This window comes from Gouania willdenowi, chromosome 8 (assembly GCF_900634775.1).
Source record: "Gouania willdenowi chromosome 8, fGouWil2.1, whole genome shotgun sequence".
NCBI classification, from domain to species: Eukaryota; Metazoa; Chordata; class Actinopteri; order Blenniiformes; family Gobiesocidae; genus Gouania; species Gouania willdenowi.
In genome coordinates, this window is record NC_041051.1 from 567,893 (window position 1) to 595,177 (window position 27,285).

The 27,285-nt window shown below is 44.9% G+C and overlaps 1 protein-coding gene across 4 annotated transcripts in view; it reads left to right on the forward strand.

The window, feature by feature from the left end:
* LOC114468322 (NXPE family member 3-like) overlaps positions 1–27,285 on the forward strand; it is a 64,252-nt gene that overhangs the window by 7,859 nt on the left and 29,108 nt on the right. For 2 of the 4 annotated variants that reach the window (XM_028455152.1, XM_028455149.1), the window contains exons 2-3: positions 2,220–2,357; positions 24,547–24,978. In XM_028455152.1, the coding sequence (XP_028310953.1) occupies positions 2,220–2,357; positions 24,547–24,978 (570 nt within the window). The remainder of the gene's footprint in view (positions 1–2,219; positions 2,358–24,546; positions 24,979–27,285) is intronic. The other 2 variants (XM_028455150.1, XM_028455151.1) reach the window with 2 other exon arrangements.

Below are 27,285 nucleotides of genomic sequence, written 5' to 3' on the forward strand. Positions count from 1 at the left end.
GTGAATATATTGGGTGTGATTTAAAAGGATTAGAAATGGTGGTTGCAGGATGTCAGAAAAAAAGGACTGAAAATTTAAACAAGGTTTTCCCTGTTACTTTTTAAGGATGTCCTAATACAACTTTTTCAATTTCGATATGATACCGATATTGATATAACTACTATTACTACTACTACTATTACTACTACTACTACTACTACTACTACTACTATGACTACTATTACTATTACTACTATTACTATTACTACTACTACTACTACTATGACTACTATTACTACTACTACTATTACTATTACTACTACTACTACTACTACTACTACCATCTCACTCCTTGGCAGAATAGCCTCAGTTAAAATTTAAATCATACCTAAAATAAACTAAAATATCTGTTCTCTATGATCCCACTGAAACCATCAACGCAATGGTTCCAAAGATTAGAATCTGCAATTACAAAATTCTATGCCAGGAATAAAAAAATAACAAAATTAGCCTTTCAACCCTCCAAAAAAATAAAAGCGAGGGTGGTTTAGAAGCCCCTAATTTCATGCATTAATACTGAGCAAACCATCCATCCATCCATCCATCCATCCATCCATCCATCCATTTTCTTCCGCTTTATCCGGGGCCGGGTTTTGGAGGCAGCAGTTTCAGCAGAGATACCCAGACCACCCGATCCACTCACACCTCCTCCAGCCGTTCTGGGGGGACCCCGAAGCGACACCAGGCCAGCTCAGAGACATAGTCCCTCCAGCGTGTCCTGGGCCTTCCATGAGGCCTCTTCCCAATAGGACATGCCTGAAAAACCTCCGACCAGGAGGCATCTGTAACAAATGCCCGAGCCACCTCAGCTGGCTCCTTTCGACGTGAAGGAGCAGCGACTCTACATCGAGCTCCTCCCAAGTGACTGAGCTTCTCACCCGATCTCGAAGGGTGCGCCCAGCCACCCTGCAAAGGAAACTCATTTTGGTCGCCTGTATCCACGATCTTGTCCTTTCGGTCATTACCCAAATCTTATGACCTCAGGTGAGGGTAGGAATGTAGATCGATCCGTAAATTGAGAGCTTTGCCCCCCGACTCAGCTCCCTCTTCCAAACAACAGTCTGATACATCAACCGTATCACTGCTGACGCCGCACCGATCCGTCTATCGATCTCACGCTCCATCCAACCTTCACTTGTGAACAAGACCCCGAGATACTTGAACTCCTCCACTTCAGGCAAGGGTTAGGGTTAGTAGTATTAATAATTATTAATAATTAATAATACTAGGCCGCTCCCTGTTGCGGCGGGGCGGGCCACTTTGGGCCGGCGTGCGGCGGGGGCTTTCTTGGGTGTGTATGTGGGGGGCGGTGGCTGCCTCTCGGCTTGGGGCTGGCCTGGGGCTCCCTGGCCCCCACTCTCTCCGCTGGTCTGGCTGCATCTTCCGTTCCGGGGCAGCGCTTCGGTTTGCAGTAGCGGTTCTTGCACATACATTGGTCTACGATGAACTGGCATGTCTTGGGCTGTGGGGAAAAACTCGCACTGGGCTTAACTTTAGACACATTGATCCCAAATACCTGTTTTAGGTATTACCACTCACTCCTTCCCTCTGTCCATAGCACCACCATTATACCTAAGATTCACACTCTTCACCAGACTGGCTTGATTACACAACACAATAAGCACAATAAACACAACTCCAACTTCACATTTCACTCTCACATTAAAATAATCAACTATTCCCCACCCTCTCCATTTCTTACCTTGAGACTCTCCTTCCTGTTCCGATATTCGTTTTCTGGCTGATATTGGACCGATATCTAATATCAATATCGGACTGGGACACCTCTATTAGTTTTCTGGCTGCATTGTGCTTTATAAGTAAGCAAGTAAGTGATCTTTATTTATAGAACGCTAATCAGAGGTGGAAACTACAAAGTCCTTTACAAAAATTTCAGTATCATCCAGTCCAAAGAGAACATGGAAGAATAGTCACAAATAACGTGTATTTAAACATAAACAACCGTATTTAGATAAAAAAAAAAAAATGGGAAAACAACAAAAGGAGAGGTGAGGGGAAAAAGCAGATTATGAACTGAATTCCCTAAAGGAATTGCATTTGCATGTGCTTTGGATTGGAAAAAAATGAGGTGATCCTATACTAGGAAGTCTTGTCATTAGTAAAACAAAGGGGAAACAATGAAGGAGTTTCATGCCTTTTGTTTATGTGTCTTTGTTTAGGAGCGGTTGATGGGCTACTCATGCAGGCAGCCATCACTTACAATGAATACCGGCCATTTATCAAAGTACATGCTCATCTTTGTGGCATTGACTACTTCTGTTCTGTGCTTTCTGCTTTGGTGGATGGACACATTGGAGGTGAGTGTTGTTAATTTTATGTTTTGGGTTGCATATCACCACTTGGCTGTAGGTAAAACCTAAAAGATTAACAACAAAACAAAGAAGAAACAGGAATGTGGGACAAAAGTGCATTTAAAATTGAATTGAATTGAATGATAGATAGATAGATAGATAGATAGATAGATAGATACTTTATTCATCTCCAAGAGAAATTAACAGTTCCAGCAGCTTACAGGTATGGGAACACAGGGGCATGCAGGGAAAGTATAATGTAAAAATTTAAAAATTTAAAACAGTGCAAAAAAAGTACTAAGGTAAAATATAATGGTATTAAAACGAAATACAGTATAGTGTCTGCCAGTCCAGTTCGAGTGCAGTTGTGCAGATGACAGTGTGCAAGATACAGTTGCGTAATGGTCAGTTTGTACATACTTAGAGTCCAACTTGTGGATGTGTGTGTGTGTGTGTGATAAAGTGCGTGTGTGACAGAGGGTGCATGGTGTGATTAGCATTAAGTCCAGTGTTCTATGGTTGATTTTATCGCCCCCCCCCCCCTAGAGTTGTTAAAGAGCCGCATGGCGTGGGGGAGGAACGATTTCCTCAGTCTGTCAGTGGAGCAGGACAATGACAGCAGTCTGTCACTGAAGCTGCTCCTCTGCCTGGAGATGGCGCTGTGCAGTGGATGGTGTGGATTGTCTATGATGGACAGTAGCCTGTTCAGAGTCCGTTTCTCTGCCACAGATGTAAGGCTGTCCAGCTCTGTGCCAACAACAGAACTTGCCTTCCTCACCAGTTTGTTCAGGCGTCCAGCGTCCTTCTTCTTGAGGCTGCCCCCCCAACACACCACTGCATACATGAGGGCGCTCGCTACTACAGACTGGTAGAAGATCTGTAGCAGCTTCTTGCAGATGTTGAAGGACGCCAGCCTTCTGAGGAAGTACAGACGGCTCTGTCCTTTCCTGCACAGGGCCTCTGTGTTGGCAGTCCAGTCCAGTTTGTCATCCAGCTGCACTCCCAGGTATTTGTAAGTGTGAACCACCTCCACACAGTCACCTTTGATGTTGACAGGCTCAAGGTGTGGCCTGGTTCTCCTAAAGTCCACCACCATCTCCTTGGTCTTGGTGGCGTTGAGGAGCAGGTGGTTAGAGTCGCACCACGTGACGAAATCCTGGATCAGTTCCCTGTATTCCTCCTCCTGTCCACTCTTGATACAGCCAACGATGGCTGTGTCGTCCGCGAACTTCTGCACGTGGCAGAGCTCCGAGTTGTACTGGAAGTCGGACGTGTACAGGGTGAACAGGACCGGAGAGAGCACAGTTCCCTGCGGTGCTCCAGTGTTGCTGGTAACAGTGTCGGACCTGCAGTCCCCCAGTTGGACGTACTGAGGTCTGCCAGTCAGATAGTCTGTAATCCATGCCACCAGGTCTGATCCTACTCCCATCTCTGTCAGTTTGTGCCTGAGGAGCAGAGGCTGGATGGTGTTAAAGGCGCTGGAGAAGTCCAAAAATGTAATCCTCACAGCACCACTGCCTCTGTCCAGGTGAGAAAGAGAACGGTGAAGCAAGAAGATGATGGCATCCTCTACTCCAACCTTCTCCCTGTAAGCAAACTGCAGAGGGTCGAGAGCGTGGTGGGTCTGTGGCCTCAGGTGATGGAGCAGCAGCCGTTCCATGGTCTTCATCACGTGGGACGTCAGGGCGACCGGCCTGAAGTCGTTCAGCTCCCCAGGATGTGGTTTCTTGGGGACTGGAATGATGCAGGATGTCTTCCACAGCTGGGGAACCCTCCCCTGTCCCAGGCTCAGGTTGAAGATATGCTGTAGGGGGTGTCCCAGTTCCTGTGCACAGGTCTTCAGTAGTCTGGGGGAGACTCCAGACTAATGAGCAAAATGTTTAAGATTATGAAGTCTTAAACAAACTTGTATTTGTTTATTCACACATATACTGTATTTTGTTTGTCCAATATGTGTTGTTTTATATTTTACGTAACGTTAAATTGAATTAATTTTTTTTTTTACCTTAAAATATTTGTATGATAAAGTTTCTTTGTAATTGGACAATATTTCAAGTGTGCTGTCTCTGTATAAAAATTAAGTAATTAATTGTTTCTAGTTCCTGAATAGCCCCTATCCAGCTAATTTTAGATGCTACCCTGCTTTATCACACCTGACTATACATTGTAGCTCATTATCAGGCTTTCTGTAAAGATATTATGACACAATCATTAGAATGAGGTGTGTTGGAGCAGGGAGACCTAAAAAACATGTTTGATACATGCTCTTAAAAACTGGACTTGTGCACCCCTGTGTCTAAAGCATGTTTTTTTTTTTTTTTTAATAATGGTGATTGGTGGAACAATAAACTGATTCACGGTATGATAGACTATAATGGGTCTTCTGTTGACAGTACAATAATTTTGGAAAGAAAAAAAATTGCAGTTTGAGAGATTGCCCAGATATGTAAATTCAGAGCAATGTTCAGTTAGTAGACTTTACCAAACCAACCGTTCGTACTATAAAGCTGGTTATCAACATGTTAACTTAAGCCAACAATTTCCAATCAAGATGCGTGCATGCTCACATAAAAGGGGCGGTATTTTCAGTGACTGACCAATCCTAAATAATTTTTTAAAGTATGAAGAATTAAAGTCAATAAGTCCGTCAAAAGCAACTACGTTGCTGCAGCAAAAGCATTTATCACTTTCTGCACTGTGCGCCTTTCTCTCAGCAAAAGTGTTCTTTGGAGCCCTGCTCCGGCAGACTTTGACTTGTGTTCCACTGACATTTCCCCTACAGACATTCAATATCCATATTGTAATCGTCATAAATATACAATTTTAATGATAGTGATATTTGTGTTTAAATATTAAGACTAAGTTGATCAATTTTCCTATGACTTGAGTTGGACTAGACATTGTTACTGGCTGTAAAAGCAGCAGTGTACATTGTAAATGTACACCGTTACCGGGGATATTCCTCTCCAACGTGCGCTCACTGTGCAACAAAGTGAACAAACTCCAGCTGCTGTTGGGTGGAAACAGAGACTTCTCCTCATCCTCTGTTCTATGCTTAATGGAAACGTGGCTGTGTGGAGCGGTGTCGGATTGCAGTTGGCCGGTTTCCAACTTCACAGTGCGGACCGAGACGTGGAGCTCAGCGGGAAGACGAAGGGTGGAGGAATCTGCTTTTATGTGAACAGAAACTGGTCTAACGACGTGACAGTGATCCTCCAGCACTGCTCTCCTCACCTGGAATCCTTTATTAACAACAACAAACCCTTCTATTCCCCCTGTGAGTTCACTGCAGCTACGGCCAAGGACAAGGCCAGACTGCAGCGTATCATCCACTCTGCAGAGAAGGTCATCGGCTGCAATCTGCCCTCCCTCCAGGACCTGAACCCCTCCAGGATTCTGAGGCGTGCAAGAAAGATTGTGGCTGACCCCTCCCACCCCGGTCATAAACTGTTCCAATCTCTCCCTTCTGGAAGGAGGTTTTGTCCATCAGGACCAGAACCTCCAGACACAAAAACAGCTTCTTTACCTTTTCCACCAGCCTCATGAACACAGCCCCAGTCACCCACAAACCCCCCTCCCCCACTTCTTAAAGACAATATTACCTGCTGCACTGTGTATATGTATATAACCAATTGTTCCTGCTCCTTTTCCCTATTATTAGGGTCCGATGTCCCAGAATGGGACAGAGGAACCTATTGTTTTCGCTTTTATTTCATATTATTATTATTATACCCCGCCCGCCTTTGATCGCTAATTCGACTTCCTAAAAATGCCCGAAAACTCACCGAAATTTGCACGCACCTCAGGCCTGGCGAAAAATTTGATAATTTGGTGGCGTGAAAAAAAACGGACAGAAAACTCACGCGTAGCGTGGCGTAGCGTGCGTGGCGTAGCGTGCGTTTTCGCCGCCAAAAAAAATGATGGAACCACACGACCGCCAGGTCTGACCGATTTGCACGAAAATCGCCACATGTAGTCTTCGCCCCAGAATGAGCAAAAAGTTACATTGTGACCCCGCCCAAAACCAAACAGGAAGTCAGCCATCTTGGGTCAAAGGCCTTCCACCCTTGGACGTGCTGGTGACGTGCTGACGTGCTGACGTGGTGACGTATCGATCATTTCCTGTTTACACTCTACCGCTGTTTGCAGCGCTCTACTACTGTGTTCTGCTAACTCTAATCAAACTTGTTGTCATTGATATTTTAGCCTTGAAAACACTTGTTTTAATTTTTTTTACCGTACAGTTAAACGTACGAAGGTTAAGTAAAAAGCAATCTCGCCTCTTATAGGCAGTACAATCTCCTTTAAACTTCCTTTTGTCCTTAGCTTAGCTTAGCTTAGCTTAAATTTAGCACCTATGGCTTCTCTCTCCTCCCCTCCGCTCTCCTGCCCGGTGTGTCAGATGTTTAGTTACTCCTCGTCCTCCTTTAGGGACAATGGTAGTTGCATAAAGTGTAGCGTACTGTTAGATATGGAGGCGAGGATCAACAATCTGGAGAAGCGGTTCCGCACCCCTGATACCAAAACCGAAGCTAGCAAGCAGGACCTAGCCGGTGCGGACCGTGCTAGCTCTAGCTTAGCCTCCCCCCCGGCCAGCAATGAGTGGGTTACTGTCCGTGGTAAGCATAGTCGAAGGTCAAAAAGCCGCTCGGGACACCACCATGTTCACGTCTCAAACAGGTTCTCCCCCCTCTGTGAGGACAACACACTCACCGGGGAACAAACTCTGATAATTGGCGACTCCATAGTGAGAAACGTGAAGCTAGCGAAGTCAGCGGGCATCGTGAGGTGCATCCCAGGGGCCAGAGCGGGCGACATAGAATCAAATCTAAAGTTGCTGGCAAAGAGTAACCGTAAGTTTGATAGGATAGTCCTCCATGTCGGCACTAATGACTCCCGACGTCGTCAGTCGGAAGCAACCAAAGTGAACATTGAATCAGTTTGTGCTTATGCTAAAACAATGTCGGACTCCGTAATTTTCTCTGGTCCCTTACCAAATCTGACCAGTGATGACATGTATAGCCTATAGCATGTCATCATTTAACCGCTGGCTATCGAGGTGGTGTCCAGAAAACGAGGTGGGCTTCATTGATAATTGGAGATCCTTCTGGGGAAAACCGAACCTGATAGGAAGAGATGGAATCCATCCTACTTTGGAGGGAGCATCTCTACTATCAGAAAACATGGCACATTTATGACATCTCATGAATGAGACCATGTTACAGAGGGGGAGTCCTCCACGCCCCTCTGCGCTTGCCTTAGGACAGTTTCCCTCCCATTGCTATCAGGATAGCTGTGTTCATCGCCATGACAACTGTTGTGATGGTGATGAATATTATTTTATGGAGACGGTGTCTGTCCCCCGACCCATATTTCACAATGATTTTAACATAAAATCAAATAAAAGAGCTATCAATTATAAAAATCTGAAAAAAATTAAAATCTCAAATCTAGAAACACCAAAACATAAAACCATTAGATGTGCTCTATTAAATATTAGATCACTGAGATCCAAATCTCTACTAGTAAATGACCTTATCTCAGAAAATAACCTTGATTTATTCTGTTTAACTGAAACATGGCTGTATCAAGATGAATATGTTAGTTTAAATGAAGCCACTCCTCCCAGTCATTTAAATACTCATATGCCACGAGACATAGGCCGTGGAGGTGGTGTAGCAGCTATTTATCATTCCTCTCTCCTAATCTATCCTAAACCAAAGGCCAGTTACACTTCCTTTGAAAGCCTGGTTCTAAATTTATCTCATATCGAATCAAAAACCTGCCAGCCAGTCTTATTTGTGATAATTTACCGTCCTCCAGACCCTTATTCTGAATTTCTATCAGAATTCTCTGAGTTTATATCAAACTTAGTCCTCAGTTCTGATAAAATACTGATAGTAGGAGATTTTAATATCCATGTGGACAAAGATAGTGATAGCCTGAGCTCAGCCTTTATGTCCCTAATAGACTCAGTTGGCTTTTTTCAAACTATTAATGAAGCTACTCATCGTTTAAATCATACTCTTGATCTTGTTCTAACATATGGCCTTGATATTAATGAACTAAAAGTCTACCCTGAAAATCCTCTGCTATCAGATCACTTTTTAATATCTTTTAACATTATCCTAGAGGATCTCGCACTGTGCAATAAAATAGTTACAAGTAGAAATCTATCCAACAGTGCTGTGGCTAAATTTAAAGAGGCCATTCCTGCTGCCTTAAACTCAGTGCACCATCCAATAAATAACTATGATATTAATTATAACCCCTCTCAACTGGATCTGCTTGTCGATAGCTCTGCTAGTCTACTAAAATCCACCTTGGACTCAATTGCCCCATTGAGGGAAAAAACTATTAAACGTCAGAGGAAAGCTCCGTGGTTTAGCTCTGAAACTCACACACTCAAACAAACAACCCGTAAATTAGAGAGAATGCGGCGCTCCAATAAAACAGAGGAGTCACGAATACTTTGGCAAGAAAGCCATAGTAAATACATGACAGCCTTACGACATAGTCCATCTACATACTATTCCTCACTAATTGAAGAAAATAAAAATAATCCGAGGTACCTTTTCAGCACTGTAGCCAGGCTAACACAAAGTCAGAGCTCTATTGAGCCCATGATTCCTCTAGCCCTCAGCTGTGAGGACTTTATGACATTTTTTAACGATAAAATTCGCAAGATTAGAGATAAAATTAGCCACTCCCTGCCTTCACCTGGGCCTGCTGTACCATTAAATGTAAATAGGCCTAACCTAAACTGTTTCACACATATAGGACTTCAGGAACTTAACTCTATTATTTCATCCTCCAAACCATCGACCTGCCTTTCAGATCCGATCCCAACTAAGCTGTTTAAAGAAGTTGTTCCCCTAGTCTGCCCATCTTTGTTGGAGACAATAAATATATCCCTATCAATAGGCTACGTGCCACAGTCCTTTAAAGTAGCTGTAATCAAACCCCTTCTCAAAAAACCTACTCTTGATTCCAGCACTTTAGCAAACTACAGGCCTATATCTAATCTTCCTTTTATTTCAAAGATTCTTGAGAAAGTTGTGGCAGCTCAGCTCTGTGAATTTCTTCAAAACAACAGCCTGTTCGAGGACTTCCAGTCAGGCTTTAGAGCTCAACACAGCACAGAGACTCCTTTAGTTAAAGTAACTAATGATCTACTCTGGGCTTCAGATGAAGGACGACTCTCAGTGCTGGTTTTATTAGATCTTAGTGCAGCTTTTGACACTATAGATCACTATATTCTACTAGAGAGATTAGAGAAATTACTTGGAATCACAGGGACTGCCCTAAACTGGTTTAAGTCCTACCTATCTGATAGGTACCAGTTTGTACACGTGAATAATAAGTCTTCTGTGTACACTAAAGTAAGCTACGGGGTTCCTCAGGGCTCTGTGCTAGGTCCAATCCTCTTCTGTATCTATATGATCCCCCTTGGTAATGTTATGAGAAAATACTCTGTTAACTTCCACTGCTATGCTGATGATACCCAACTGTATGTATCAATGAAGTCAGGTGAGACAAATCAGCTATCTAAACTTGAGGCCTGTCTAAAGGACATTAGGGCCTGGATGGACCAAAATTTTCTTCTTCTCAACTCAGACAAGACTGAGGTCATTGTACTGGGCCCGCGACACCTTAGAGAAACCTATGCTAGCCTAACTGCCCTAGATGGCATTACTCTGGCACAAAGCACAACTGTTAGAAACCTTGGGGTTCTATTTGATCAGGACTTATCCTTCAACTCTCACATAAACAAACTTCAAGAACTGCCTTCTTTCATCTCCGTAACATTGCTAAAATCAGATCTATCCTGTCTCAGGGCGACGCCGAAAAACTAGTCCATGCTTTTGTTACCTCTAGACTGGATTATTGTAATTCTCTTTTAGCAGGCTGCCCGAGCAAGTCGCTTAAGACACTTCAGCTGGTTCAAAATGCTGCAGCACGTGTACTGACTAAAACTAGGAGAAGAGATCACATTACTCCTGTATTAGCCTCTCTGCATTGGCTTCCCATAAAATATAGAATAGAATTCAAGATTCTTCTTCTCACTTATAAAGCCCTAAATGGACAGGCACCAGTCTATCTCAAGGAGCTTGTAGTGCCATACAATCCCCCCAGAACACTACGCTCTCAAAATGCTGGACTACTCGTTGTTCCATTCATCTCTAAAAGTAGTATAGGAGGAAGAGCTTTCAGTTATCAGGCCCCACTTCTCTGGAACCATCTACCAACCACGGTTCGGGGGGCAGACACCCTCTCTACCTTTAAGGTTAGGCTCAAAACATTCCTCTTTGATAAAGCTTTTAGTTAGGAACCAGCTCATAGCTCATAATTAAGATGCAATAGGCATAGACTGCCGGGGGGGGGGGTCTGGCATGCTCGGTTGGAGAGAGGTTGGAGAGGGCGTTAAGAGAGAGGTCATTTAGGTTAGAGAGGGACCGGAGAGGGTCCCATTCCTCTCTCTAACACTCCCTCTATGTCTGCTTCTTCCCTTGTGTGTTTGCTCCTGTACTCCTTCTGGCTTTTGTCTTGCAGGTCCGTGGGATCCTCAGTGTGGAGTTACAGAGACTCAGCGGCTCTGTCTCCACCCTTTCCTCTGCACACACCCAACACAGCATAACGTGGATGGCTGTTCATCATAGGAATGGGATCCACACAAGGTTCCTGCTGCTTAACAGAAGGTTTTCCTTGCCGCCATGATGAATTCATGTTGGGTGTGGGATACATATGTATGTGTATATACGTATATATGCATATGTGTGTATCCATAAAATGAAGAGTCCGTCCTTAAGACTGCTCTACTGTAAAGTGCCTTGAGATACCATTGGTTATGATTTGGCGCTATACAAATAAAGATTGATTGATTGATTGATTGAAAAATGGGCTATCTAGTCTGAGGGGATTCATCCGATTCGCTTAAAACTTGGCAACACCACATAGGACCCATTGAAGATGAAAAGTTATCGAAAGAATTTTTGTATCTGTCACGGTTTGGTCGTGGCGCCGCCACAAAAATGCAATGCTAATTTTCGTTAGCACGCAAAAAATTCCAAATCTCCATAACTCTGACACACAAACTTCGATCAGCTTCAAATTTCACACAAAGGACATGTGCCCAAGCTTGGTCATGACTGCTTTGAAACATTTCCCATCATGCCTTGTGTTTTCGACCGGTGTCATTTAAGGTCATGTACACGGTTAGCATTTACAGGACGCCGTTCTAGGAAAAAGCTTATAACTGTAGAATGCAAAGTTCAAACTGCTTCATATTTGATACACATGATGACCGTACAGCCATAAACAAAACTCGAGAACCAATTTACCCATAATGCCTTGCGTTCTCAGAGGGCGCCGCTTCTGTGGTCGTCCAACACGAGCAGCTGTAGCGGACAGACGATATGTCGTGTTGACTTCAAAACACTGTAGGATGAACCTACACAGAGGGTAGCAAATTGCTATGGAAGAAAAAACAGGCTGTGATCAGTGGGAGGGGCCTATAATGACACGGGAGAATCCTTCGCCATTAGCACGCTATAATAGGAAAATGCTTATAACGCTTCAATGCAAAGTTCAAAGTGCTTCATATTTGATACACACGATGATTGTCCATCCATAAACAACGCTCGATGACCAAATTACCCATCATGGCCAGTGGGAGGGGCCTATAATCACACACAAAAATCCCTCGCCATAACTACGCCGTTATACGAAAACGCTTATAACTCTAGAGTGCAAAGTTCAAAGTGCTTCATATTTGATACACACGATCACTGTCCAGAGCTAAACAACAAATGATAACCAATTTACCCACAATGCCTTGCGTTCTCAGAGGGCGCCGCTTCTGTGGTCGTCCTACACGAGCAGCTGTAGCGGACAGACGATATGTCATGTTGACTTCAAAACACTGTAGGATGAATCTTATTAGATGGAAGCACATTGCTATGGCAAATAGAGCAGGCTGTGAAAAGTGGGAGGGGCCTATCATGACACAGGAAAATCCTTCGCCATAACTACGCCGTTATACGAAAACGCTTACAACTCCAGGCCAATTCCCAAATCCCCAACAGTGGTATACGTGACCGTGGGTTACCGCCCCCGGCCGCTTCATCGGACCCTATGACGCCGCTCGCGGCTTTAATTATTATTATTATTATTATTATTATTAATATTATTATTATTATTATTATTATTCCTTTTCGGTTTTGCCCCTTAGGATGCCCAAAGTCTCACCAAAATGTGCACCCACCTTGAAAAAATCGCAAAAAATATGTGCGCATGGCGCGCATTATAGACGCCAGAAATGCGATGGAACCGTACGACAGGCAGGTCATATATTATTGACCCCAAGATGAGAAAAAACTTCATTCATGACCACGCCCAAAACCAAACAAGAAGTCAGCCATCTTTGGTCAAAAAATGGCATTTCACTTTGGAAACTAGTCCGAGGGGCTTGACTTCAAACTCGGCCAGAACACTTAGGACCCACTGAAGATTAAAAATCATCAAAAGAATTTGCGTATCTGTAACGTTTGGTTGCGGCACGACTGGTGCCATTTAGCACGTCATAATAGGAAAATGCATATAACTCTCAAATGCAATATTTCAAACTGCTTCCTATTTGATACACATGATAACTGTCCATCCCTAAACAAGAGTCAATGTCAAAATTACCATAATGCCTTGCATTCTCAGAGAGCACCGCTTTTAGTGGTGTCCGACGCTAACAGCTCTAGCAGAAAGAAGATTAGTCGTGTGATTTTTAACTGGTTTTCCTTTTCATACTGGGTTTTTTCGACTGGCGCCATAATAGCAAAAATGCTATAAATCTCATATACAACATTCAAACAGCCTCATACACGTGATGACTGTCCAGCCTTAAACAAGAATCAATGTGACAATTACCCATCATGCTTTGCATTTTCAGATGGTGCACGCCATAATAGAAAACCGCTCATTATTAATGTTCATATACAAAGTTCAAAAAGTCTCATATTTACTACTTTGGACCCTACGACGCCACTCGCAGCTTTAATTATTATTGCTGCTGGCTTGTGTTTTGGTTTTTTTGTTCCACGCACAGACTACCAAGTCAAATTCCCTGTATTTTTTTTAAAACTGTATTCGGCAAAATAAACTTTTCTGATTCTGATTCTGAATAGTGGATTTAAGGTGATAATCATTTGTTTTGTCCAACTGCTGCGTTGCATTGTGTCACAAACATGTCAGATCATGTCAAAGGCGGTATTAATGGATACTAAAAATGTGTCTCATCCCTGGGTGCTACACCGTTGCTGCTTACTGCTCTTCAGGGAGGGGTTAAATGCACATAACACATTTTGTGTTTGTATCTTTACATTTATTACAAAAAAGTATAATATATATATATTCCTTTTCACTAGAATGGCAGGTTACACATTGAATGCACCGCGCCAATGCGCCAAGCCACAAGATGCGCTGGAAACCACAAGAGCGGTGCACACCTCCACATGAACAAATAGTGCATATACTACAGTGTAGGTTCACTATGGAGGCACAGCACCAGCAGAAGGCACTTTCTGGAGGGGGCTGTTTCAGACATTTGTGCTATCACAAACTCAGGAAATTTGAAATGGAGCACTTTTCTCTGTGTTGTAAGACTTATACAGATCACAAACAAAGGACTGGATGGGTTTATTTCACATTTTGTGTGACGGTGGACACTCGTTACCTCATACATGTTCAAAAAGACTGCAAAAGTGGATTATTATATGTTCCTTTTAATTGAAAATGACCACCACACGAAGTCTGAACGACGCAAACGTTGAAGTGACGTGATGGTCGAAGGTTTATTTGGTGTAAAATTAATTATTTCCACAGTTTTATTTCATTCATTCTACTCCACTTGTTGTTATAATTGCGCTGAAAGAGTCCATTAATTTTGAAACTGCATATTTAACAGAGACATGTACTAGGTACTTCACAACACAAGGTACTGTCACGCTGTTTTCACATTAAACCGGTATGAATATGGGAGTAAAGCAGTCCTTCTTAGTGGGGGGCGTGGTGCGATGCCAGGGGGGACACTACTGTAGGGGGCAGTGGCGCTCTCGTGTGTGAGTGTATGCTGTTAGGGTTTAGTAGTTTAGTACCCAAAACAGACACAAGACAGGAGTTAAAGTTGACAATTTATTTTCTCAGTTCAAGCAATGCAGGTCTCAGGTCCTCAGAGTCCTCCCCACACAGGCACTAGGAGCACAGGAGATGAAGGTAAGTTTCAGGTTATCAGAAACAGGTAAGTGTAGTAAGTCACTTAGTAGCCGACTGCCAAAATCACCATCAAGCTGACGGAACAATCTGGCAGAGTCTGTCTGGAGAGCTGGGTCTTTCACTGCAGCAGCTTGATTGCAGATGGCCAACAGGTGAGTAGCTCCAGCAGACTCCACCAATCACACAAGCAGGGAAGAAAAGGGAGTGGGGAACACAGGAGGACCAAAGTCACGCCCAGGGGCGTGACATATGCTCCATTAGAGCGTGAGGCGAGACCTGGGTCGGACCCCACCGGAGGAAAGGAGCGTCAATTTAAGACGTTACACCCCAATCACGTTGATAAGACGCTTAAGTTTTTTCAGCGAGAATGTGCCGAATATTGCCAACATTCATCCCGCTTTGTGAATGCTACTTCAGTAAACCAGCTAGCACTGTTAGCATGACATGATATAGGATGGAGAGGTGGCCTCGTGGTTAAGGACACTGGGCTTGTAATTGGAGAGATGCCGGTTCAAATTTAATTTCGGAGGACAAATTTCATATATGTAACAACACATATGACCAATAAAGGTCAAAGCCCAATTTAATTAATTAATTAATTAATTAATTATAAGTTGGCATACCAAAGTGCTCAGTGTAATAAAAACCCACACCATAACAGAGGATTTGTTGTTGTGCTGGAGGAAGCAACTGACAGCAACACAGATGTTAGAAGAGGAGTTATTACTAATGGGTTACATGAATGAGAATATTAATTATGATTATTGATATCACTTAAAATTTTGCTGGGGTGCCACTCCTTTTTGACAGGAGAAATATGTCTCAGTTTTTAGACTAAACCCATTAATTTGAAACCAGGGAAATAGATTTGTACAGCAACATCCACACCTTAAAATACAGCTTTAATAAATCAGAGGAGTCAGAGATTGCCATTTAACTTTTTATTTTTCATAATAAAATAACAAGAACAATGTGGTGATTAAATCATGTTGAAATGCATTTCTAAGCTAATAAAAGTGAGGATTATATGTAATAAAGTGAATCTCTATTTTAAACTAACCTAAATACTGTATAAAAAGGTCAAATACAAAAAATATCCTAAAAATCAAAGAGCTCATAATAAAAGACAAAGAGGGATGACGTACAGGGTAAACGAACAAACGTAGATGTTGTGGATTGTAGGTGTAGTGTGTGTATGTTGTTAGTTTGAGGAAGTTTGTCTGTAAGTTGGTGGTGTCAGGTCTGCGGATCTCTGTTTTCCGTACCTTGAAGGTGTTGTCCGGTTGGACCTGGAGGCGTTCTGTGTTTGGCAGGAACAAAGTTCATGTGGCAGGAGTGCCACTGTTGAGTTCTGTTTATTTTAACAGTATGGCTCCTATCGTCCAATCTACAACCCCTTCTGGGTTGATTGCAGCCGGTTTCAGACTAGGAACAGGGTTTTTTTGTTGTTGTTTGGTGTATTTTTCACTCCACTTTCAGGCATGCTGTTCTTGCATCTTAAGCTTTTGCTGTGGGCAAGGTTCGTTCAAACCTCTGGTGGTGGTTTAGAATAATCTAAGCGGGGGCCTCGGGGTTGGGGTCGGTGGTGGGGTGCGCAGGGTCCTCGCTCCTTGGTGCTTTCTAGGGTGTGTGTGTGGGGGGTGGTGGCTGTCTCTCAGCTTGGGGTCTTAGGTGCGTTTGGGGGGCTACTTGGCCATGGGGGGTTGCCTGGGCTCCCTGGCCCCCGCTCTTACTGCTAGCCTGGCTGCATCTTCGGGTCCGGGGCAGAGCTTGAGTTTGCAGTGGCTGTTTTTGCACATACATCGGTCTACGATGCACTGGCATGCCTTGGACTGTGGCATAAAACTTGTAGAGGGCAAAACTTTAGACATGTTGATCCCAAAAACCTGTTTTAGGTATTACTACTCACTCCTTCCCTCTGTCCACAGACAGTTACCACCATTATACCTAAGCCTCACACCTATCACCAGACTGGCTTAATTACACAACACAATGAGGTAAAAAAAAAGAAAGACAAAAAAAATGAAAGATAAACCACCTGATACTTGCGGCTTATTTAGGCCCATTAGCCTAATTAGTGTGGATCGTAAATTGCTATCAAAACTGCTCGCAACAAGACTAGAAAAGCTCCTGCCGTCCTTAATAAATCCAGACCAGACTGGATTTATACAGAACAGGCTGTCCCTCACAAATGTGAGGAGATTACTGAATGTGATACAGTACTCGAGTCAGAAAAATCATAATGGGATAGGGTGTACACAGATAATGTTAATACCGCCTATGAGGCTTTCATGACAACATTAATTAATCTATATGATAAAAATTGTAAAATATCCAAAACGAGCGCTCATACCAACAAAAATGCTGTTAACAATCCATGGATGACAAATGGACTGAAAAATGCTTGCAAGAAAAAAAACTATTTGTATAAACTGTTTCTAAGAACAAGAACCAAAGATGATGAAGTTTGGTATAAAACATAAAAAAACTAATTAGTTGGAATCATAAGAAGGCAAAAAAAGGATTACTATACTAGTAATCCTTTAGACAAAAATAAAAATAGTACAAAAGACACATGGAGCGTATTAAATACTGTCATGCAAAAAGGCAAGATAAAAACAAAATTTCCTAATTATATAACAAAGAATAATGTTGACATTTACAATAAAACTGAAATTGTAAATGAATTCAATAGTTATTTTGTAAATATTGACCCTACTTTGTCACAACAAATTCCAGATGGAAACATCAATGATGAAACAGTACCAGATAATGTTAGCAATATTTTTCTTGAAAGTGAACAAGCGAGTGACATATTGACAATTGTCCAGAAGTATGCCAACAAAAAATCAAATGATTATACTGATATGAATATGGTATTGATAAAGCAAATTATAGATGTAATTATTGAGCCTTTTACCTATATCTGTAATTTGTCATTTACTTCAGGGATATTTCCAGACCACATGAAAAAAGCCAAAGTTATTCCACTCTTTAAAAAAGGAAATAAATCTGAATTTTCTAATTATAGACCAATATCATTACTTCCACAGTTCTCTAAAATTCTGGAGAAGTTATTTGTGATTAGACTGAATAAATTTCTAAATGAATTTAAGATTTTTAGTAATAGCCAATATGGGTTTTGTCCTAATCACTCAACTGCTACAGCAATTATGGAACTAAATGAAGAAATCACCAATGCTATAGACAAAAGGCACTATTTAGTAAGCATCTTTGTAGATCTTCAAAAAGCGTTTGATATGCTGGACCACAAGATATTGTTGCATAAATTACATAAATATGGTATAAGAGGTGTGGCCCACCAATGGGTTACCAGCTACTTAAAAAACAGAAGTCAGTTTGTCCAAATAACAACGTAAAGTCTAAAAATTGTAACATAACTTGCGGGGTACCACAAGGATCGGTCCTAGGACCTATACTTTTTCTTCTTTATGTAAATGACATTGTGTCTGTGTCTCAGTTACTTAGGTGTATTCTATTTGCGGATGACACCACGTTATTACATTCAGGAAAACATTTAAAAGATGTCCTACAAATTGTAGAGAATGAATTCCAGAAAATTATGAGGTGGTTCAATGCCAATAAATTGTCCCTTAATATTAGCAAAACTAAATTTATGATTTTTTTGTAGTAAAAGGAAATATGCCGAAGCGTCATTATTTATCAACGGATTAGAAATTGAAAGGGCACATGAGTTTAAGTTTCTAGTTATTATGATTGACGAACACTTGACATGGAAATCACATATTGATAATGTCAAAGTAAAGGTCTCCCAAATAATAGCTGTACTGCATAAAGTCAAAGATTCTCTAAATAATAATGCATTGTTTCTCATGTATAATTCATTGATTGTTCCACATCTGACCTATTGCATTGAAGTGTGGGGAAGTGCCTGCAAAACATACATCAATCCAATTTTTCTTTTACAGAAAAGAGCGATTAGAGTCTCCAGTGGAAGTGGATACAGAGACCACACTAATCCCTTATTCATACAACTAAAAACACTGAAATTTAATGAACTAGTAGAGTATAATCTTCTAAAAACCATCTATAAAGCTGATCTGGAAAGTTTACCAAACATTTTGTAAAAACAGATTCACCAAGAGAAGAAGTAGATGTGAACTAAAAGGTTCTGAGGTTTTTACAAAACCCAGGTTTCACTTACCAATCGCTAAATGTGAAGCTGAACTCTCAATCACTACGAACACCGATTTCTGGACAGAAATTTGTTGTAATACCTTTAAGATGACTAAAAACACAAATCTTCAGCTAATTCAATACAAGGTCCTCCACAGATCCCACATTACCCAACAGAAAATGTATAAAATGGGCTTCTCCCCAACAGACATCTGCTGTCAGTGCACCCAGGAAACAGCTGATTCATATTTACATGCCGTATGGCTTTGTTCCCCAGTTCAACAGTTTTGGTTTCTAATCACTGAAAAACTGTCCTCCATTTTGGACTCCAGGGTTCCTCTATCTCCAATCTATGTCTGTTAGGAGACCTGACTATGCTTGATATTCCAGTAAACCAATCACAATCCATCCTTGCAGCACTCGCCATAGCAAAAAAAACAATATTAGTGAATTGGAAAGATAAAAAATCCTTAAACATAAACCAATGGCGAAATCTCCTCATAGAATTTATTTCCATAGAAAAGATATCTGCTCTCAGAAAAAATAAAATAACCTGCTTTGAGGAGCGTTGGACTCCTTTTCTAATTGCATTGAATCTTGATTTTTCATTTTTAGCCTGATGATCGAGCCTGCAAGCAACTGCCAGCACCGCTCTTTACTAACACACTGATCTAACTGTAGTCCTGGACCTCCATGGGCTTGTGGGGTGGCCTTGACCTGGGTGGCTTGAGTGGGTTGCTGGGGTGTTTTGGGTGCCTCTGTGGGGGTGTGCGTCCCTTTCGGGTGCTCTCGTGGTCCCTGGGCGCTTTGGTGTTGCTCTCCTGCCCCCTTCGTGCACGTCTGGGTGGCCCTTGGTGCCGGAGGCCTGCGTGTCTCTCTGCCACTCTTTCCTCTTGCTCTCTGTCCCCCTGTCTCGTCCTCCCCCCCTCCTCCGCCTTCGCTCGGCGCCAGCTCTCCCGTTGGGTTTGGCGTGGGGGGCTCCTGTCGGCCCGGGGTGCTGGTGGGGGGGCTGTGGCCTTCGCTTGGGGGGCGGGCATTGCTGCGCTGGGTGGGTGGCTCGGGGGTTGGCTCGTCTGGGGGCCTGGGGTGGCGGGGTTTGTGGCTTCGGGACGGGGGGGTCCGGGATAAGGGTGGCGCTGGGGGTGGCTGCTCTTGGGGGCGGCACTTGCGTCCTGGGTTGTTGGGTGGTGGGGTGGTGCAGTAGGTTGCTCCGCCGGCCGGTCTGGGCGCCTTGGCCTGGTTCCCTGGGGCGCGCCTTCGCTGAGCGTGCCGCTGGCGCGGTGGGCCGGGCCGCCCCCTCCTCCTCGGGGGCTCACTTGGGGGCCGGCTTGTGTAGCTTCGGGGGAGGGAAGGGTGAGTTGTGGGGCCTCGCCCACGCTGGGCCCTCCCCTGGGCCGTGCTAGGTGGGTGTGTGTGGAGGCGCGGCCGGTGGCTCCTTTCCTGGCGGATCCGCGTCGGGGTGGTTGGTCTGCTGGCTGGGGGCGCCGGGCCCCGTGGGTGCCGTGTCTGGGCGGGGGTGCCCCGGGGGTGGGTCTCTGGGTTCGGCATCTCGGGGTGCACCCCCCACCATCTGCCCGGGGACGGGCTGCGGTTCGGCGAGGTGCCGTGCCACCTTGGGCGGGGTGGGGCTGGTGGCTGGGGCCCGCTGTCCTCCGGGCTGTGCTGGCATCGGGGGTGTCTCATGTCGGCGCGGGGGTGATTGGGGGTGGTCTCCGTGGGTGGGGGGGGGCTCTGCTGGCGACATTGATGTGGGGTTGTGGTGCCTGGCTGGGGGAGCATGGGCTCCTACCAGACAGGCCTCCTACATGGACACTTCACATCACTCACTCCCAGCTGGTTTGGCTCACCCACTTGTTGCACCACACTCACATACCCAACCCTTGGGGGGCTGGATGGTGGGGCTGGGGGTGGAGGGGGCCGCCACCTGCGCTACTAAGTAGTGGCGCGGGGGTGGCACTCCCACCTCTGGCTGCCCTACTAATCCCTCCAATTTTAATTACACCTCAACACACCACCCCCCGGAGGGTGGGACCACCACTTCCACCCTCCGGAGCTATTGCACCACATACACATATATACACATAGGCTGAATGGGGAGCACCGCTCCCCTCCATCCACCTTTTTTTAATAGCACTTCATACATTCACTAAACACATACATTCACTCAGGGGATAGGGAAGTGCCTCACCATTGGGGAATGGAGAGGCACCATAACAGGGTAGTGGGTAAATTCACACATCTGGGCCTGTCGGGTGGGGGCCCGGCCCCTCTGTTGATGGCTGGGCTACCGTGTGGGGATCGAGGGGTGCGGTCGGGCGTGGTGGGGCGGTGGGTCTCTGGGGGGTGTGGAGGAGTGTTGCTGGGGGCTGTTCGTGGGCTGGGGGTGGGGGGGCTCACCCTTGGGGGTTCCCTGTCCTGCGGTGGTGCCCTTTGGGTCCGGCGGGTCTGGCCGGCTCCGGGGCGGGTGGTACGGGCCGCGCCCTGCCATAACTGCGGGTGCTGCCCCGGGTGGCCCCGGCTTGGGCAGCGCCCTGTGAGCCGGGCTCTGCGTTGTGGCTGGGCCCTTTGGTGGGGGGGAGGGGGTAGGGGGGGATCTGTCTGGGGCACATCGCGCGGGCGGCATCAAGGAAAGGCGATCTGGCGCGCTCTGGGGTGCCTGGTCGGTGCGCCTGGGGGGCGGCGGGGCAGCTTGCAGCATCCCCTTGGTGCCCTCGGCGACTATGGGCGTGGTTGTCGTCCCTGGGGGCGCTGCTCTCGGTGCTGCTTCCGTTCCGGGTCCTTCTGGCCTGGGGTCCGGACCCTGCTGGCTCTGGGACCACCGGCGGGCGCCCCGCCGGCTGCCCGTTCCGCGCAGCTCTGGCCGTCTGCTGGGCGGGGGCCTTGGCTCCTCTGCTGGGGTCTCGGGCGGGGGGCTCTCTGGACCCTTCCCTCGGAGGGTTGGGTGCTTGGGTGTGGGTGGGTGGGGGGGCTTGATGCTGGCGGGGGGCTTTGGGGTTTGGGGTTGGGGTCGGTGGGGGGGATGCGCTGGGTGCTCGGCTGCTTGGGGCTTCCTCGGATGTGTGTGTGGGGGCAGTGGCTGCCTCTCGGCCTGGGTACTTGGGGGCATCTTCGGGGTTGCTCGGCCGCGGGGGGGTTGCTTGGGGCTCCCTGGCCCCCGCTCTTTCTGCTGGCCTGGCTTCATCTGCGGGCCCAGGGCAGTTCCTGGGTTTGCAGTAGTGTTTTTTTTTGTTGCACATATACTGGTATGCGATGCACTGGCACACCTTGGGATGTGGGATAAAACTCATACTGGGCTTAACCTTAGACACGTTAATCCCAACCAAAAAAAAGAGAAAAAAGGTTTCAATCGGCTGTAAAGGAAAGATGTTCTCAATCAAAGGAATCGCCCTGTGGAACAGTCTTGATTGTAAAATTAAAACTTCTGAGTCCATTTATGTGTTTAAAAAGTATGTTAAATTATTAATGTTACAGAAATATAACACTGCAGAGTAGCAGATCAACTTTATTTAGTATTTTGTGTTTTGATTTACTTTATTTTGTATTTTGTGTTTGCTCATGATATAGAGAGCATTCTCTAGATTCATATGACATGGCAAGAAACCCAAGCAGAAAATGAAAACACTACAGCTGCCCTCCGACAGGGAAGGCTGGGGCCTGTCGAACAAAATTCTTTACACCTGGGCATGTCATTGTCGCTTCCTGTGGGAATGGCTACATGCTTATCTTGAGTCCAAGCCCTGTCTAGATTCATGGCCCTCTCTGCCATCCTTGCTATGGAGCTTGGTCGTAAGTGATAAAAAAAAAGATACACAAGAATATCAAGAAAAAACAGATTTTATACAACACAATTAGAGTGTGGCAGGAAATAAATACTTAGATAGAGGAAGTTATACCTTATTTTTAACCCCTATCGCGAGGAACCTGGATTTCCCCCAGGTCTCCATCCCAATATTTTTGATATGTGGCATGGCAATGGGGTGTGTGTAATAGGAGATTTGTACCACGATAGGATATTATTGAATTTACAATAACTGCAGTCCAAATTCAGTATCCCTAAAGAACATCATTATGGTTTTCTCCAGGTCAAGCACTTTGATGGATCAAAGACCTTGCTCCCTCCTGATCTGGTCATGTATAGTGATGTAGAGAGGTTTCTTATTTCCTGGAGAGGCATCACTCATTTTATCTCCTCCTTCTATGCATTGCTATACTCCCTTGGTCCAAAACCAAGGCTAACAAAGGATCAAAATATACTTAAAGGTGCGTAATAAGTGAGGATGCCGCCAGCCACCACACCGATGGACGGGATCCTTCAAAACTGTCAAACAGCCCGTGGTGTGGACAGAAATAGTGAAGGCCAGCAGGCGGGGCCAAAAAACAGCCAATCAGTACCTGCAACGAGGAGAAACAAGGAGGAGCAGCGCAAAGAGAAGCAAACCCCCCACAGTACAGGCCAGGGCCGTAACAAGGCCGACGCAGAAAATAATACCCCGTCATGGAGTCTAGACACCGGTGGGGGTGAGGAGGACTGGAGGCTGAGATGAGCAGAAAATCCAGCTAGAACCTGAACTCTGCTGGATGGATGGAGGTGATTGGGGTGGAGCAGGGTTGCAACGTTTGGACTGTAGCACAAAATGTTTTCTTCTTCCTGGGGGGAGTGACAGAAAATAATTGAGAAGCACTGAAGTAAAGGAAACGGGTGTGAAGAGACAATATTGTAAATATGCAATAGTATCCTCAACATGCAATTCAGGGGCTGGAATGATGTTAGGTGGGAGTCGGCAAATTTCACCTTTTGGAATGCAGGAAAAACCTTGCACTCAACAGTAATGTTTCTTGTTAAAGCAGAACTAAGTAACATGCGCTTAGCGCTCCCTCTAAAAGTCCCTTTTGGTTATGTCACTGTCATAAACACTCCACACCCCCCGAGGCAGCAGCTCCTCCCTTCCACTACAGTGAGACGGGCAGCGGGAGGCTTCCTAAACGTACCCGGGAAAAATTTAAGAGGTTCTTGAATCTCAGAATCTTGAATACGTCAACATTCTGAGTGAACTCATCCTTTAGTAACTCAGTAAGTTGATCATTTATACTGTAAAAACGGCTCTGTTTATGATAAGGGAAGAGATCAGCCTGTTGTCTCCCTTGTTACTCTGCTGCGCGCACACACACACGTTCCCTGGTAATGATGTCACTGGAACTATTAAGTGAACAAAAAGCACCACTGTGTTCCAGCGACTTATCACGGGCTATTGAAGTGGCTGAAGGTGAACGCACCATTAGTGTATATTGGGCTGCCATAAAGCAGTACGTCTTATCACCGAGTCGGAGGCAGGGAAAGTTGCAAGTGCTTTGAAAAAGCCGGGGGGGGGAGACAGACCCCCCCCCCAATCACCCCATAAACACTTGTATTACCCTCACAGGGACTACGAGAAGGATTTATTAAGGTGAAAAAGTTACTTAGTTCTGCTTTAAATGAAAGTGTTCACTTTAGATGGAAATGTAACATTTAGCCAGCACGTTTACAGTGTATGCAACTGTTTTGTACAATATTCTTCCTTTTTACCAAAACATCTCAAAATATGATCAAAAAAGTATTTATCAATGAAACTCATAAGATACAAAACTGTTTTGTCCTTATGAAGCCAATAAAACAAATTAACGTTCCATAAAATGAATCTTTGGCTAAACTTAGCATTATGTCTATACTGTATATATTATAACTTTGCTTTTCTGTAATACATTCTTCACTATTTCTGCGTCTTCTTCCTGCTAGTTTCAGAGAATTCCTGATCCAGCCTTCGTCCCACAAGTTTTGACAAGCAGACACAATTTATGTGCATTTCGCCCTCTCTCTCCGGAAGAGGCTGTTGAAGAAGAGTTCATACTCCACTCCATTGCTTGGCCAGAAACACCATCTGTAACTTTGAATTTCTCTTTAAAAAATACCACTGATCCATCATGCAGCAAGTTCACCATCCTTCCAAAGGTGGGAGGAGGACAGTGGTCCATAGGGGATCAGCTGGAGGTCAGAATCATAATGAAAGATTACTACTGCCATCCCAAGACCTCAGGAGGAGACGCCCTCCTGGCTCGTCTGCGGAACGAAGCTTTAGACGCAGGTGTGAGTGGGCAGGTGGTGGATCATCTGAATGGGAGCTACACCGCTGTGTTCCCCTTAGTCTGGGAGGGAAGAGCAGACGTTCAGGTAACCCTAAAACATTTATTCTGAGCTGATGCAGATTGGGTGAGGCTGGTGACCTGGGGCCCACTGTCCTCCAGGCCTTGCTGGTGTGTGGGGGGGTCTCGTGTCGGCGAGTGGGTGATCGGGGGTGGCCTCCGTGGGGGGGGGGGACTATGCTGGCGGCATTGGTGTGGGGTGGCTTGAGTTTGCCTGCCTATCGGGACATGACTTGTGGAGTGTCCTCTCTCTCTGGGTTGGGGTCGGTGGCGGGGTGCGCTGGGTCCTCGGCTCCTTGGGCTTTCTGCTCTTTCTGCTGGCCTGGCTGCATCTCGGGCCCGGGACAGCGCTTGGGTTCGCATCAGTGGTTCTTGCACAAACTTTGGTGATGGGTGCACTGGAATGTTTTGGACTGAGGGTTAAAACTCGCACTGGGCTTAACTTTAGACACGTTGATCCTAAATACCTGTTTTAAGTTTTACCACTCACTCCTTCCCTCTGTCCACAGCCACCACCATTATACTCAAGCTTCACACTTGTCACCAGACTGGCTTGATTACACAACACAATATGCACAACTACAACATTACCTCTCACTCTCAGTATAAAGCAGCCAACTCTTCCCCACCCTTTCCATTTCCTACCATAACTCCCTCTTCCCGGTTCCTTTCCTCCCACTGTGATGGACTTGCCCCGGCAGCTAGCGTGGGGAGGCCACGACGCTAACACACATGTACACGCGCTCACTCAGACCATCTTTTCTTTACCGTTTCGTCCGTTTACCGCTGTCTTCGGGTTTCCTTTCTTTAACCACCGCAGCCGCCATGGGTGCACACTTGGCCGCTGCTCAAGCCTTTTTTCATCCATAGTTTTCTCCGAGTTGCAAACATTTTCTCCAGTATACACCACTCATTTATACACTCACACAGCCAATTCGTGTGGATGCGTCTTGCGCATTATATTGTGTCATATGCAGGGCGCACATGAGTGACATCATGGGATGTCATGTGACTTTCCGTTTTCAATCCAGAATTATTTTATTTTTCTCTTTTGGGGGATTTTGAGTCTTTTGTAAATATATTACTGCCTTTAGTTATTTTTGTAATTTTTTTAGAATTAATTGTCTTGGGATTTGATATGTAGAGAGGCTGTTGGTTTTCTTTCCTAAGTGTTTTGAGGGAGGACATTCATGCTATATAAGAGACCTTCACCACCACACAAGTAGTGTGTGTGTAGGAAGGGGAGCTGAGTACATTGCAGGCATCAACTCCTGGAAAAAGACTGAGAAAGCTGGACTGTAAATATTGCACAGAGAACTGCACGTGGATCTGGTGTCAGTAAATACATTTTTTGGACGACCCAGAAGTGAAACCTATTCAGCATTTGACCTCAGTGTGTGAGGGGGCGCTAGTGCACCATCTATATCTGTTTCACTGCACAGTTCCTCACCCGAGCTAGAGTCACGTGTGAAGCCAGAGCCAATCGCTGCGCACACAGCTACAGTAAGCAGACACGCACTGTAAACACACGAGTGAGAGAGATGAAGATATTTTAGACCGGAGAGGGGGGAGGGGCGTCTGAGCAGCCGCGCTCACACTGATAAACTAGCAAAGCTCTCAAGTCTCACTGATTGGGTCTGATGTGAGTCACTGATGTGCGTGCCTGTGCGAGGCTAAAGCGCGTCGGTGTGTGTGAGCCACACAAACACACACACACCAAACGACAACAAAAATATTAAAATTATTCAAAATACACATAAATATTTATACAAAAAATACACAAAATGACAACAGAAATGCACAAAACTACACCAAAAAGAGTGATCTGATCCAGCCTTACACCCCTGTTTAGGCTCTGAGGTCTGTGGATCAGTATCTGCTGATGGTTCCTCACACTTGTTTTCGGACCAAAGGAAACTGATCTTTCCAGGCTGTTGCTCCCAGGCTTTGGAACCATCTTCCGCTCTCTTTGTGTTCGAGTGACTTTGTTGACACCTTCAAAAGCCAACTTAAGACCTTTAGATTTGTTCAAGCTTTTAATTAGCCTCTCTTGGGATGCTATGCTTAATTTTTTTCATTAACAATTAAAAAAAAAAACACAACTCAAACTATTTAATAAATGTCGTATGGTTGGTATTTTTTATCTTTTGTAGACATTAACCCTCTTAGAAGATGTCAGATATTCTCAGTGGTGTAAGAAGTTCTTGATTAAAAAAATCACTTGAGGAAAAGTAAATGTTTCAAATCAAAATTATACTTTTAGCTGTAAATGCACCCTATTTCAAAAACACTTATCAGTAAAACAAAATAGTATTTCACACAGATTTGTTTTCAT